Below are 11,770 nucleotides of genomic sequence, written 5' to 3' on the forward strand. Positions count from 1 at the left end.
CACAACTGTGATTAAATCATCAAGAACATCAGAACCATACAACATTAATCCCTGAAAACATCTGTCCCTGCATGCTCTGTGATATAGTGCCTATTGCACAAGCACACATGCGTGGATGCATATGTGGACAGACATTCATGCAGACATGCACACACACACATGCACTCGCACGCACACACACACACACACACACACACACACACACACACACACACGCACATGTAGAGTATCATGTAAGTTCATATTCCATTCAAATCTTACACTGATCCACATGCATGCACAGTGTGCAGATTAAAGCTAAACCTTGCTGTAGGGGCTTAGTTGACATCTCTATCTAAGTTCTGTATTCTTCACCTCCCTCTACTCCCTTCATTTCATTTACAAAATGTCCATTTAAACCTTAAAAAATGACTACTGTAGATCCTGATGACATCAGTACCACTACAGTATTTTTACAATTCTTGTTATTTTGGACAACATGCACACTGATTCCCATTGTGCATCGTTAGGTAATGCCAATTCACTTTATTTACAGTAAGTTGATGGTTTCAGAGATTTCAGTTCTGACAATTATTTTCCATTGAAACTATAGGCTGTGTACACATGTGGCATAGTTCTCACAGTTAAACTATTTAACAATGTTTGTGAATGTATTTTAAATTGGGACATTGCATGGTGATCATATTACAGAATTATACTATTATATTGACAGATTTCTATAAAGCATTTGAATGGGTTGTGTACTCATTTAAAACAACTTCACTACAGTGTTTTGGTTTAACTTTTTTTTGCTATTTAAAACGTTCTTAAAGCTGGCCTCTCTGCGTATCTTTAACCTTTTTCTATAGCAAAAGGTAAGGTATGAGATGTGGAAAAGTATTTATATGTATGTGTTTGGGATCTTTTTTTTTATTTTTTTATTTTTAGACGAAGTAGGATACTCAAACCAAAAGCAAGCCACCAACAACAACAACGATAATTTTTGCTTGTTTTATTTATTTATTTTTGTGGATCACTATATTTGCCTTGCATTTCAGAGCTGGGGTGAATCAGCTGTATACGTTGGGAGTGGGAAGACCAATTAATTTGAAACAATGAGTGACCTTAAAATGTCTGTGTGTGTTGGTGACTGTAAACGCAATGCAACATGCAATAGGTTTCAAAGACTGGTCAGCGCGTTACGTAATTGACTTCTGTAATGAGTTGCAGAGTGGCAGGAATCCATACACATGAAATGGGATGCACATGCATCATTGGGTGCCTAGCAAAAATGTTAATACTGGTAGTGTTAGTGAACACTATGTTTGTTATGTAAGGATCTGGTAGGTAAAGAGTTAGAGCTCAGGGCTGAGCCTTATTGCATGAAGGGAGGGTTGAGGGTTGGAGAGAGAGAAAGAGAGAGAGAGAGAGTAAGAGGAGGGCTGAGAGAGCAACACAGAGCAACATGGGACAGTGAGAGAGAGACACACATAGAGAGAGAGATGAGAGGTTAGGAGTTGGCAAGATAATCAGCGACAGGCCACGGGTTTAGAGCGTGGTGCGCAGCTGGTTGTGACTGGTGAAGAAGCTTCAGGCTAACATTGAATGGACGGACAGTGACAATGTGCAGCGAGTGGGGGATTTAATATACTGGATGTTTATTTTCAACTTAATAACCCAAGTATCAAACAGAAAACTGCAGACCAGAGGAGAATAACAGAATGGATGTTCCTTCAACATTTTGGCACATTTTTTTTTGTTTGTTTATTTTATTTATTATGGACCATGTGCAATTTTCAACATACATATTACCATTTGATGCACTGTACCAGCGTTAGCCAGAGGCTAATTTGCATCGGCAGTCCCCTTTGGAGATAACTTATGACTTAATGGCTGTGGACGTCTTCTATCATCTAACACTACTGGAAAAAGAAGTAAAAGAGGAACTAATTAATGTAACATTTGCAACTTGGGACAGCATGTGGACTTGACATTTCACAAAGTGGAAATCGCCTGGTCCTGGTTTAGTACATAGTACTGAATGGGTGGTTTATGATGGGAATAACGAGGACTTTCTTCAGTAAAGTGAATCTTGATAAATCTAGAACTCAGCGTAGCACAATCTAAAGAAGACATTGTACATCTCCCTTGCATCTCTTGTACAAATTATACTACAATGGCGAGCCGACACAAGCAAAGCTAAGTTTACAAACTGGTAAACCCACCGCATCCTACCATGTTGGCAGCCCTGATGAGGTGTTTGAACCATGTGGTCCACTGAAAACATGGAGCCAGAGAACAGACACACCCAGAACAGCTTCTTCAGCAAGGTGGATGTGCCTGACTATGTTCACTACATCATCGCCTTCTTCGTCTTTGTCATTGGAACACTGGGCATCACTGGCAACGCGCTGGTTATGTTCGCCTTCTATAGGTGGGTTTGTGTGTGTAATCATTGGATTTTGACTGAGCATACAGAAGTCTGCCTATGTTTGCCCTTACTCTTTTTAATGTGGGTCTTGTTTTAATCAGACCCCTGAGGGGACGTTATAATCACTCAGAGATCTTACTGTCTCACAGACAGAGAGAGCTTTTGTTGGCTTTGATGTGTAGACATGCATTTATATTTCCGATTGAAGGTCTTTTATTACTGCAGAGTGAGGTTAAGCTTTTGCCACTTTTTTTTTTTTTTACAGAGGGTCAAAGTTGTTTCCAAAAAGATGGTGATCACAAGACAATTAATCTTTGCCTCTTAGTGTCCTGGCCCAAATATCATCTGTTGCATGGCAAGGAAGTAGAATGAGGTGTTCATCACTGCAGTAAATGTGCCCTACATACTTAAGAAATGATGTGAAGTACTATCACTACCAGGTTTCATCTTGAATATTAAGAACTTTCCTCAGCCTTTTTGATGCAAATATGCTTCTGCATGGCAAGTGCAAAGTGAGTTGAACATAAGTGATATGACAACTGAGGCTTTTAAATGGGCTATTACCCTAATGTAATTATTTTTATGCAGTGTAAAAATCTGCATTTACATATAACTGGATTTAACCATCATAAATCCAATTTACCATGCATTTCAAATTAATAATGAAATTAACACATTTCACGTAGAGTCAAATGCGTAAAATTTTGCAAGATTACTGACTCTTAAATTGTAAAATTTCTTTAAGAGGTCAAAGAGGAAGATCATGTGTTATTTATTGTGTAGTTGTGAATACCATTTACCTCTCACTGGGCCACTGACATTATCTAAAACTGTGTCATAGATAGGGTGTGCGTGTGTGTGTGTGCGTGTCTGTGTGTGTGTGTGTGTGTGTGTGTGCGTGTCTGTGTGTGTGTGTGTGTGTGCGTGCGTGTCTGGGGATTGTCATGAGCTTTTATAATCCATCTGTCCATTACTGTAGATAGATTAGATGGGTTCTCCAACTGTGTCGTGTTGATCATTTGTGTGTACTGAATCGGAAAAGAGCATGATGTTATGGGTTCCAAGAAAATCATTCCCACTGAACAACACATATGCACACGCACCTCACATGCGAAACCGGATTGTTTGGTCTTCGATCAGAGAGCAGCTACTTTTAATTCAGTAGACACAGAAAAAGAGTTTAATCAATATATGGCTGTGGAGGAAGACAGCAGGTCAATATACTGCTCAATCAAGCTTCTTTGAATGCAGGTTCACACAGAGTTGACCAGTTCAGCAAAGATCTACAAGTGTAAATTAAAAGTGACTCTTTTCCCTCCCCTAAATAAAAGGAGGTTACACTTTACTTGAAGGTATATACAGTACATAAGACTGACATGACACTGTCATGAACATGTCATAAAACATTATAAACAAGTCCTAAATGTTCATGACATAATGCTTCTTTTAGTGGGTGTCATTTGCTTTGTCATGACAAGTTATGGTCAGGGTTCAAGTGTTGTGATTGTGTCATAACAGTGTCATGTGTTCATGACACTCTTATGTAGAAAACTTCAAGTAATGTGTTACCCAAAAGCATGACTGACAGACCTTTGTTACAACACATGACCAAGGGAGAGGCTAATTGATGCCTGAGCAGTTTCTTTAGTTCTTTAACATCTTGATAAAAATATCTATTTAATATCTTTGATATCTCATTTTTTTCTTCTTATTTTTTACATTATGTAAAAGTGGCTATTATTACACCAGTACATAATATGCAAACAGATTCCTCATCTGCCCTTCATTGATTAAAACTAAACATATTATCAATAAATATGGTTTTTAATGTAGCATAAATGTCCTGTTTTTTATTTCCCTGCTGTGCTGCCAAATAAGTAAACACAAAGAAGTAAACTTTGTCCTAAAAAAACAACCCAAACAAAAGCTCAGATGTTGACTAATCAAAGCAAATGAAGGGCTAAAACATGTGTCCAGTACATTGTTCACACTTAAATTAAACTTCTTCCTTTCCTTTCCTTTACTTCCTGTGTGTGTGGGTGTGTGTGTGTGTGTGTGTGTGTGTGTGTAGTAACAAGAAGCTTCGTAACCTGCCTAACTACTTTATTATGAACCTGGCGGTCGCTGACTTCCTAATGGCTTTCACACAGACCCCCGTCTTCTTCATCAATTCTCTCTACAAGGAATGGGTGTTTGGAGAGATTGGTAATGCTCACATCTTTCAATCATACGTATAAATGATTACATTGTGTAAAAAATACGTTAGATGAACAAGTTTTCTGATCTTGTTGTTGAGTCATGTCTGTATATGATCCTTCTCTACAGGCTGTAAGATGTATGCATTCTGTGGCGCCTTGTTCGGCATCACCTCCATGATAAACCTTCTGGCCATCTCCATCGACCGCTACCTTGTCATCACCAAGCCTCTGCAGGCCATACACTGGGGCTCCAAACGAAGAACCACCCTGGCCATCATTATGGTCTGGCTTTACTCTTTCGCTTGGAGTCTGGCTCCTCTTGTTGGCTGGAGTGAGCTTCTTCTACCTTTTCTTGTCATCCTTCTTCACCTGCTTCAGAAATGAAGCTCATTAATACTGTGCAGTATACACGACAGAAACAGGCAAATGAGCGGGGCCTCATTCATAAAACTGTGCGTAGGATCCTTTCTAAAAAGCCAAAAATGACTTACGCCAAAACAATGTTTCCTTTATAAAAGATTGTTCACAAGAGTGCGTACATGAATCAACCTCTTATCCTGCCCTGTACGCCCCCCTTTCTAACCATAAATAGTGAAGGCAAAGCACCTCATGAATGCTGATCAGTATGTTAATGACCCTGGCAGTTGTTCTTTCCTTACGCCGAATCATGAAGACTGGAAAACAAGCAAACAACTTCTCAGGCGTTCAGGAATTGCTGCAAAATGAATCATAATTTTGGCCTGTTCTCGCACATTGTAGGAAAACCTGATTTATAGACCATACCTGCAGTATATTGACAATTGACGGCACTCAGAGACAGCTTCGACCTATATGATAAGATTTAACAGAACTATATGCTACATCCAAACAAGCCTTAGGGATAAAGTTGAAGATTATATATAATATTTTGAGAAAACTCTTACTTGTCTGTCCATTTCCCTCTGGAAACAGCTGGTTTCCCCCAGAGTGGCGAGGACCTGTATTTGGACCACGATGGACCGGGATGGCACAGTTCCGGCCACTGGACTGGGTCTACTGGACCCAATTCAGTACATAGACCCAAGAGAACAGATTTAGGGAAATTTAAATTGTCAAATTAGCCAGTCATCGTCATGGTCCCTGAAGTCTCTTTCTCTCCTGATTCTGCCGTTGCCGTAGTCCTCCTGCAGAACCAGTGTATCATCATAGACCGTTAATCCAGTCTGTGGTCATCATTAAGTTCACGCACGGGGTCACCGCGGTATTTATACGTTTAATCTGTGATAGTAACACCTTGCCAAATCACAGCATCAACTGTCCTGAGATACAATTTGAAGACGAAAGTGTTATTGGCAAACACACTTTTCTTCATGCAGGTTTTGTCACCAACAGTAAAGTTTGGACCGATAACAAGGACATTAAGGGTAAAGATTGGCTGTATTTTCAGACTTTGACATTTCATGATTTATGCACAGTATTAACTTAGACATATATTTAGTTGTTTAGGCTACACTGTGTTCTGTTGTTATCTAATACTACTGTATTTGATGATGTATTCCATGCAGTCGGGAGTCTCCTCCGCATGCTCTCCGTTGCGGACTCTGTGACAGTGAGACAGCGCCAATTAAACATTAAGAAGACATTTTTTTATTTAAGATTTGAACTTGGTGTTTATGGAACAATAATCAGTCAATACAAGCGCAAACAATCTAATGTGTAATCTTCATGATGATGTGGAGTGAAGAAACCTGTGTGGGGCATTACTACTAAATACAACATTTTTCCCACAAGTACTTTCTGCAATCTGACTTCAGGTCAACACCTCACCAGCTGCTTCGCCAAATCCCATTTTGTCTCCAAAATGTGCGTTCACATGGGTCAGAGTTTGTATTTTTTTTTTATAAATCACAACCTTTGCGTGGGAACATTTTCAGCCCCGTTTTGTGCGTACGCCACGTTTATAAATGAGACCCCTGTGTGCTGTAGATAAAATTGATGTAGGAAGGAATGTAACTGATTTCCATTCACATCCCCTGCAGTTAAACATTTCTCCTGTTTTCTTACTGTAATCTACTGCTCCACAGACATTACATCCAAACAAGAACAAAAGCAAAACTGTTGATGTTTTACCTGATATCTTACTTTCTGTGGGTAAAAAAACTCTGATGTTCTTTTCCGCTTTTAGGCTCATTCATCCCAGAGGGCCTGATGACATTTTGTACATGGGATTATGTCACATACACATTGGCCAATAGGAGCTACACGATGATGCTGTGCTGTTTTGTTTTCTTCATTCCACTGGGAATCATCTTTTACTGCTATCTCTTCATGTTTCTGGCTATACGGAAGACTGGCAGGTACTGTAACTCTTATATCAGAGAGTATGTGTGTGTAAAGTCTTTTTTGCCTGTGTGGGTGGAGATAAATGGAGTAAGGAGTTTGGAGAGTTTGCATTTAAAAATACTAGTGTTACATAATCCAGAAATCAATTTTGTATAATTAGCTTTCTTTTTTTTTGCAGTGTTTCTCAATCTCAAGGATCTAATTTCTACTGTTTACCTACTGCTGACTATTGTGTTACTTACTGTTTGTTTGAAAAGGTGTTTGGTAATTTATTTTTGATACAGTAGGTGTCTAATAAAACTGTGCTATACATCTGGGCAAATGCAGATTTTCTAGATGTTCTAATGGAGAACGGCATGAGTACAATTTAATACATGTACAATATGCCCATATCCTTACAATCGTCAACTACGGAAACAGGAAGTGAATCTTACTATAAGTTTGTTTTGGCTAAATTGGCCAGTATTCGACACATTTAACTGATATTTGTTTTAAGGTCTAGCTCTCTCTTTAACTGCCCCCTCTGTCCTGCTCCACCCACAGGGAGGTAGAGCGTCTGGGGACTCAGGTGAGGAAATCCACCCTGATCCAGCATAAGTCCATGAAGAGTGAGTGGAAGATGGCAAAGATCTCATTTGTCGTCATTGTGGTTTATGTCCTCTCTTGGTCACCATACGCCTGTGTCGCAATGATTTCTTGGGCCGGGTAAGACTTCTTTCATAGATAAGAATGTTTATGCAATGGTTTTAGTGTGCTTGCACATTTGGTTTTATTTCAACGAAAACTAGAGCTGTGATTACGGTTTTCATAGTTTTATTTTGTGTCTGTTGACTTTGAATTAAGTGTGTTTTATGATGATAAAATTACTGTTTATTATCATGGAGTCTGTTGGGTTTAGTGATTTCACAGGTGTTTAAAAAATAATCCTACTTTCTGACAGAGAGTCAAACTCCTTAGAAATCCTTTCCATAATGTTGTCTGACACTTTTGTGGATGTAAATTGAAGGTGCATGCAAGTGCACAATAACTTAGGCTTGTAGCTTGTTTCGCTGACTGCAGACTTCTCAAAGATTTTTGTTCGCATCAGTCATTTAGACAAAAACATAAGAAAATGGCGTTGAAAAAAAAGGGTTGAAAAAAATAATCTAACCCATAATCATGATGCTCTCTTCTATCTTTCCATTATAACTTCTGGGATTTCTTCATGCAAGAGTCACAAAATAAACTGTAACATCTACAGATGTGTTATATGTCTGTCCGGCTTAAAAAATATCTGGATGTATCAAATAATTAATTACATATTAATGAATCGAATGAGGCTCAGCTGGAAACACTAAGGAAACCCATATTTAACAGACTTGCCTAACAGACTTGGCAGTAATACTCAAGTTCCGGGTGACTGCAACGCTCCGAATTAGAGTATGGATGGCTTGCTGACAATTTGGATTAGAATCTCCATAAAATGGCGTTGAACATGTCATTATATAATGTTGTGACAGAAAGAGGTTAAGTACCTCTGGATGGCAGAGGTGAAGTTGCTTGTATGTCCTCGTATGTCCTCATCTGACCTGTCTTAACATTCACTAAACCCATGTCTCTCCTGGGACTCACAGAAGGCTGTTGTGTACTTATGTAACTTTAACACACACACGCAGACACACACACACACACACACACACACACACACACACACACACACACACACACACACACACACACACACACACACACGCACACACACACAAAAGGATCTGATGGACTGAGCCACCCCTCTGTGGCAGCTTGCACATTTTAGCCACTGTAATCCCTGATCCAATATGACCTTTTATTACATTACAAAATATATAAAAAGATAAAAGGAAGTTTGGAGTTGTGGTGGACATCTGGTTCTCTCATGTAAGAAACAAACATCAAGATGAACAAGTTTTTTTCAAACTGCTGTTGTTCTGTCTCTTTCAGTCATGCCAACATCCTGTCGCCGTACTCCAAGGCTGTCCCTGCAATCATTGCAAAAGCCTCGGCCATCTACAATCCTATCATCTATGCTATCATACACAACAAATACAGGTATATGAGAAATCTGTGTCGCTGTATTTTTGTTTTACCTTTCCTTATTATCGTCCTGTATTAGATCTTGAAAGTTATAGTTTGTCATATCCCCCTGTTTTAGGACAACTCTGGCAGAGAAGTTTCCCTGCCTGTGGTTTTTGTCTCCCACTCCTCGAAAGGAATGCATCTCCTCTATCAGCGAGTCCTCTTTCAGGGACTCCGTCATTAGCAGACAATCCACAGCATCAAGATCTCACTTTATTACAGCTTCACCTGACATGGTAATCTTTGTTATTTTGTTGTTCTAAGATTGTTTGTATTGTCATCATTGATCTATTCAAATTTGGATTCTGTTGTCTTAAGTCTCTTTTAGTTTAGATGTTTTATGGGGACTTTTGCAGTCTCTTGCTTTAACAATAATCTGTAAAAAACATGCATACTTGTTATCTATCTTGCTTAAATTACAGTACTAAATACCCAATTTTTATTACCCAACAAATGTATTTGTTTCAAAATTTGTCGATGGTCAAGTTTTAATTTCTACCTTGTGTGCAAAACATTGCTCCTCCAGAAATGTGCTTGAGATAGGCAGCCTCATATATTGCAAAGAGCAAGTGCATAAGCAAAATATGTTTTAAAGAAATAGATTTTTAAATAAACAAAGGAGTGGGCCTTTTGTGAGAGTCTTTCTACTGCTCTTTTACTGTTTGTGACATAAACACAAAATCTAAATACAATCTAAAAATTGCACAGAATCTTTATTTGATTTTTAATATTGATGAGATACCTTTTGATACAATTAAAACCTTGTTACACAGGAAAATAATAATAAGTATCTTCTTTGGTGTATGTCCAGCACCACAGTAAGACTTAAAAGTGAACCTCCCAGAGTTTGACTAGCATTATCTTATGCATCTGCAAAAAGTTCCCCCATCCTGTTTTGGTTCTTGACACATTTTGGGTTTTAACCTCAGAGGAACTTCATGTTCATGTTTGGTTGAAATTAAATTACATGCCATCTGAGGTGAGTTCATCTTAAACGATTTCCTTTTTAGTTTAGTCCAGTTCAGCTCAGTTCTGTTCCGTTCTGTGCTGTAGGTATTAAAGGATGTAGAAATGGAGCTTTTGGGAAGAAAACCAGGCAAATTCTCCAGAAGAATCCCATCCAACAGACAGTCTTCCAGAGGCAGGTCCTGTAAGGAACAATTAGAGCGGAAGACCTCCAAGACACAAGCAGCAGAGAGGGTAAGAGAACACAACACAAAAAAGGGTGAATTAAGCTTAAATGTGTTTTGTGTTAATAATGAATTGTGTTTTTTTGTTGTTGTTTTTTTTTACATGCCAGCACCTATCTACCATCAGTAAATCACTGAGAAACTGTGACCATGAACTGGTTTCCAGCTCTCTCACCATCGCCTCTCTCCCCTTACTGGTTCTGACCAGGAGGCACAGCCAGAGTCTGACCAATGAGATGTCAGATGCACAGGAGAAGAAGGACAGCATCCTGGATTATAACAAGAGCGACCCGCTTGATTCCCTTAAGTTTGGAAAATTCCCGTCCACTGATCCCAAGTCGCCTCAGGCTGTCCCACGCATAATCATCATCAGTCCTACATCTGAAAGCAGCCTCATCAGCCATGACAGTGTCTGCTTAGAAGACAGTATTGAGGAAATGGAGAACAACGTTTTTGTCAGCCTGAACTTCTCAACGGAAGTCTTTGAGGCAGTGGAGCTGATCTCTTGACCAGCTGTGCTTGGCTGGACAATAATGACCCTTGTACTCTTTTTCAATGATATTATTTATTATAACCACAGACCACATCATATTCATCTCTACTGGCCCAAGCTTGTTTTGGCTGTGGACAAAAGAAATGAAAAATGTTTTTGTTTGTTGACGCATTCTGTAAAGTTACACCACTTTGTTGCTTAGATAACTGGAGTGCAGAAGAAACAATATGACTTGGCTCTGGTATGCAGCGTGCAGTGTTTGCCAGACTTGGCAGGGACAAGTGCACCCCGAGGGCATGAGTTACATATTTTTGTTAGATCCCTCACAAGTGCAACATATAACATATTTCCATAAGTTTGGAGCCCAAGCTTAACATTGCTCATCCTTAGTTTAACTATTCAAGCTAAGATCCATGAAACTGTGATGAATTTTTGAGCTGTTTAAATCTTAGTTCAATTAGGCACACTTCATTGCAGGGATGTGCAGAGACATTTGGAAGAGCCATTGCTCTAATGTGGAAAAAAGCATGCTCTGCATGCTCTCCCTTTCTCTCTGGTCTGGAGACTTTTTTAATAATTATTAGAATCTGAATAAAGTACTTTATACAGTATACTAAACTTTTCATGGCTAAAAAGTTGAACACTGACACCAGTGGTGCCGGTTGACCTTTGGACTGTGGCTGCATGGTTGATATAACTAATGCCATGATTTGGCACCATAAATAAGATTTATGTGTGTATATATATAATAAAGAACAATTACAACATGACTACAGCTAAAAGTCTTTTACTCAACTGGAAATTTTGATTTATGTAAAATAATAACTAATTTGCAGTGCTACACACAGCACAGACCCAATTTACTGTGTATTTATTATTAAGTTAAATATTTTTTAATGAGTTATTAGCCTACTCCGACTTAAAGAAAATGCTTCTGATAAAATAGTCCTGCCTCACATTAAATGAATAATGTATGATGGTTGCTTGACATTTTCAAATGCTTCTCTCACAGCTGGCAGCCAGTTTTAATCCAGTGCTGCAAAATTGCAGATCTTTTTAGCTG

General features: G+C 38.8%; 1 protein-coding gene across 1 annotated transcript; it reads left to right on the forward strand.

The window, feature by feature from the left end:
- The first annotated feature begins 1,849 nt into the window (after positions 1 to 1,849).
- On the forward strand, positions 1,850 to 11,159 carry opn4xb (opsin 4xb). Its single transcript, XM_032516547.1, has 9 exons — positions 1,850 to 2,413; positions 4,482 to 4,615; positions 4,736 to 4,939; positions 6,773 to 6,944; positions 7,474 to 7,635; positions 8,890 to 8,997; positions 9,101 to 9,260; positions 10,078 to 10,224; positions 10,325 to 11,159. Exons 1-9 carry the CDS (start codon positions 2,247 to 2,249, stop codon positions 10,721 to 10,723), a joined length of 1,653 nt encoding a protein of 550 aa, XP_032372438.1. The 5' UTR covers positions 1,850 to 2,246; the 3' UTR covers positions 10,724 to 11,159.
- The last annotated feature ends 611 nt before the right edge of the window (positions 11,160 to 11,770 follow it).

This window comes from Etheostoma spectabile, chromosome 5 (genome assembly GCF_008692095.1).
Source record: "Etheostoma spectabile isolate EspeVRDwgs_2016 chromosome 5, UIUC_Espe_1.0, whole genome shotgun sequence".
Lineage (NCBI taxonomy): Eukaryota > Metazoa > Chordata > Actinopteri > Perciformes > Percidae > Etheostoma > Etheostoma spectabile.

Bases quoted from the DNA above. Each gene is read 5' to 3' on its own strand.
- opn4xb (XM_032516547.1), top strand. From the start codon at position 2,247: ATGTGGTCCACTGAAAACATGGAGCCAGAGAACAGACACACCCAGAAC. The intron at 2,414-4,481 runs GTGGGTTTGTGT...GTGTGTGTGTAG, and splicing joins GTTATGTTCGCCTTCTATAG to TAACAAGAAGCTTCGTAACC. The intron at 6,945-7,473 runs GTACTGTAACTC...CTCCACCCACAG, and splicing joins GCTATACGGAAGACTGGCAG to GGAGGTAGAGCGTCTGGGGA.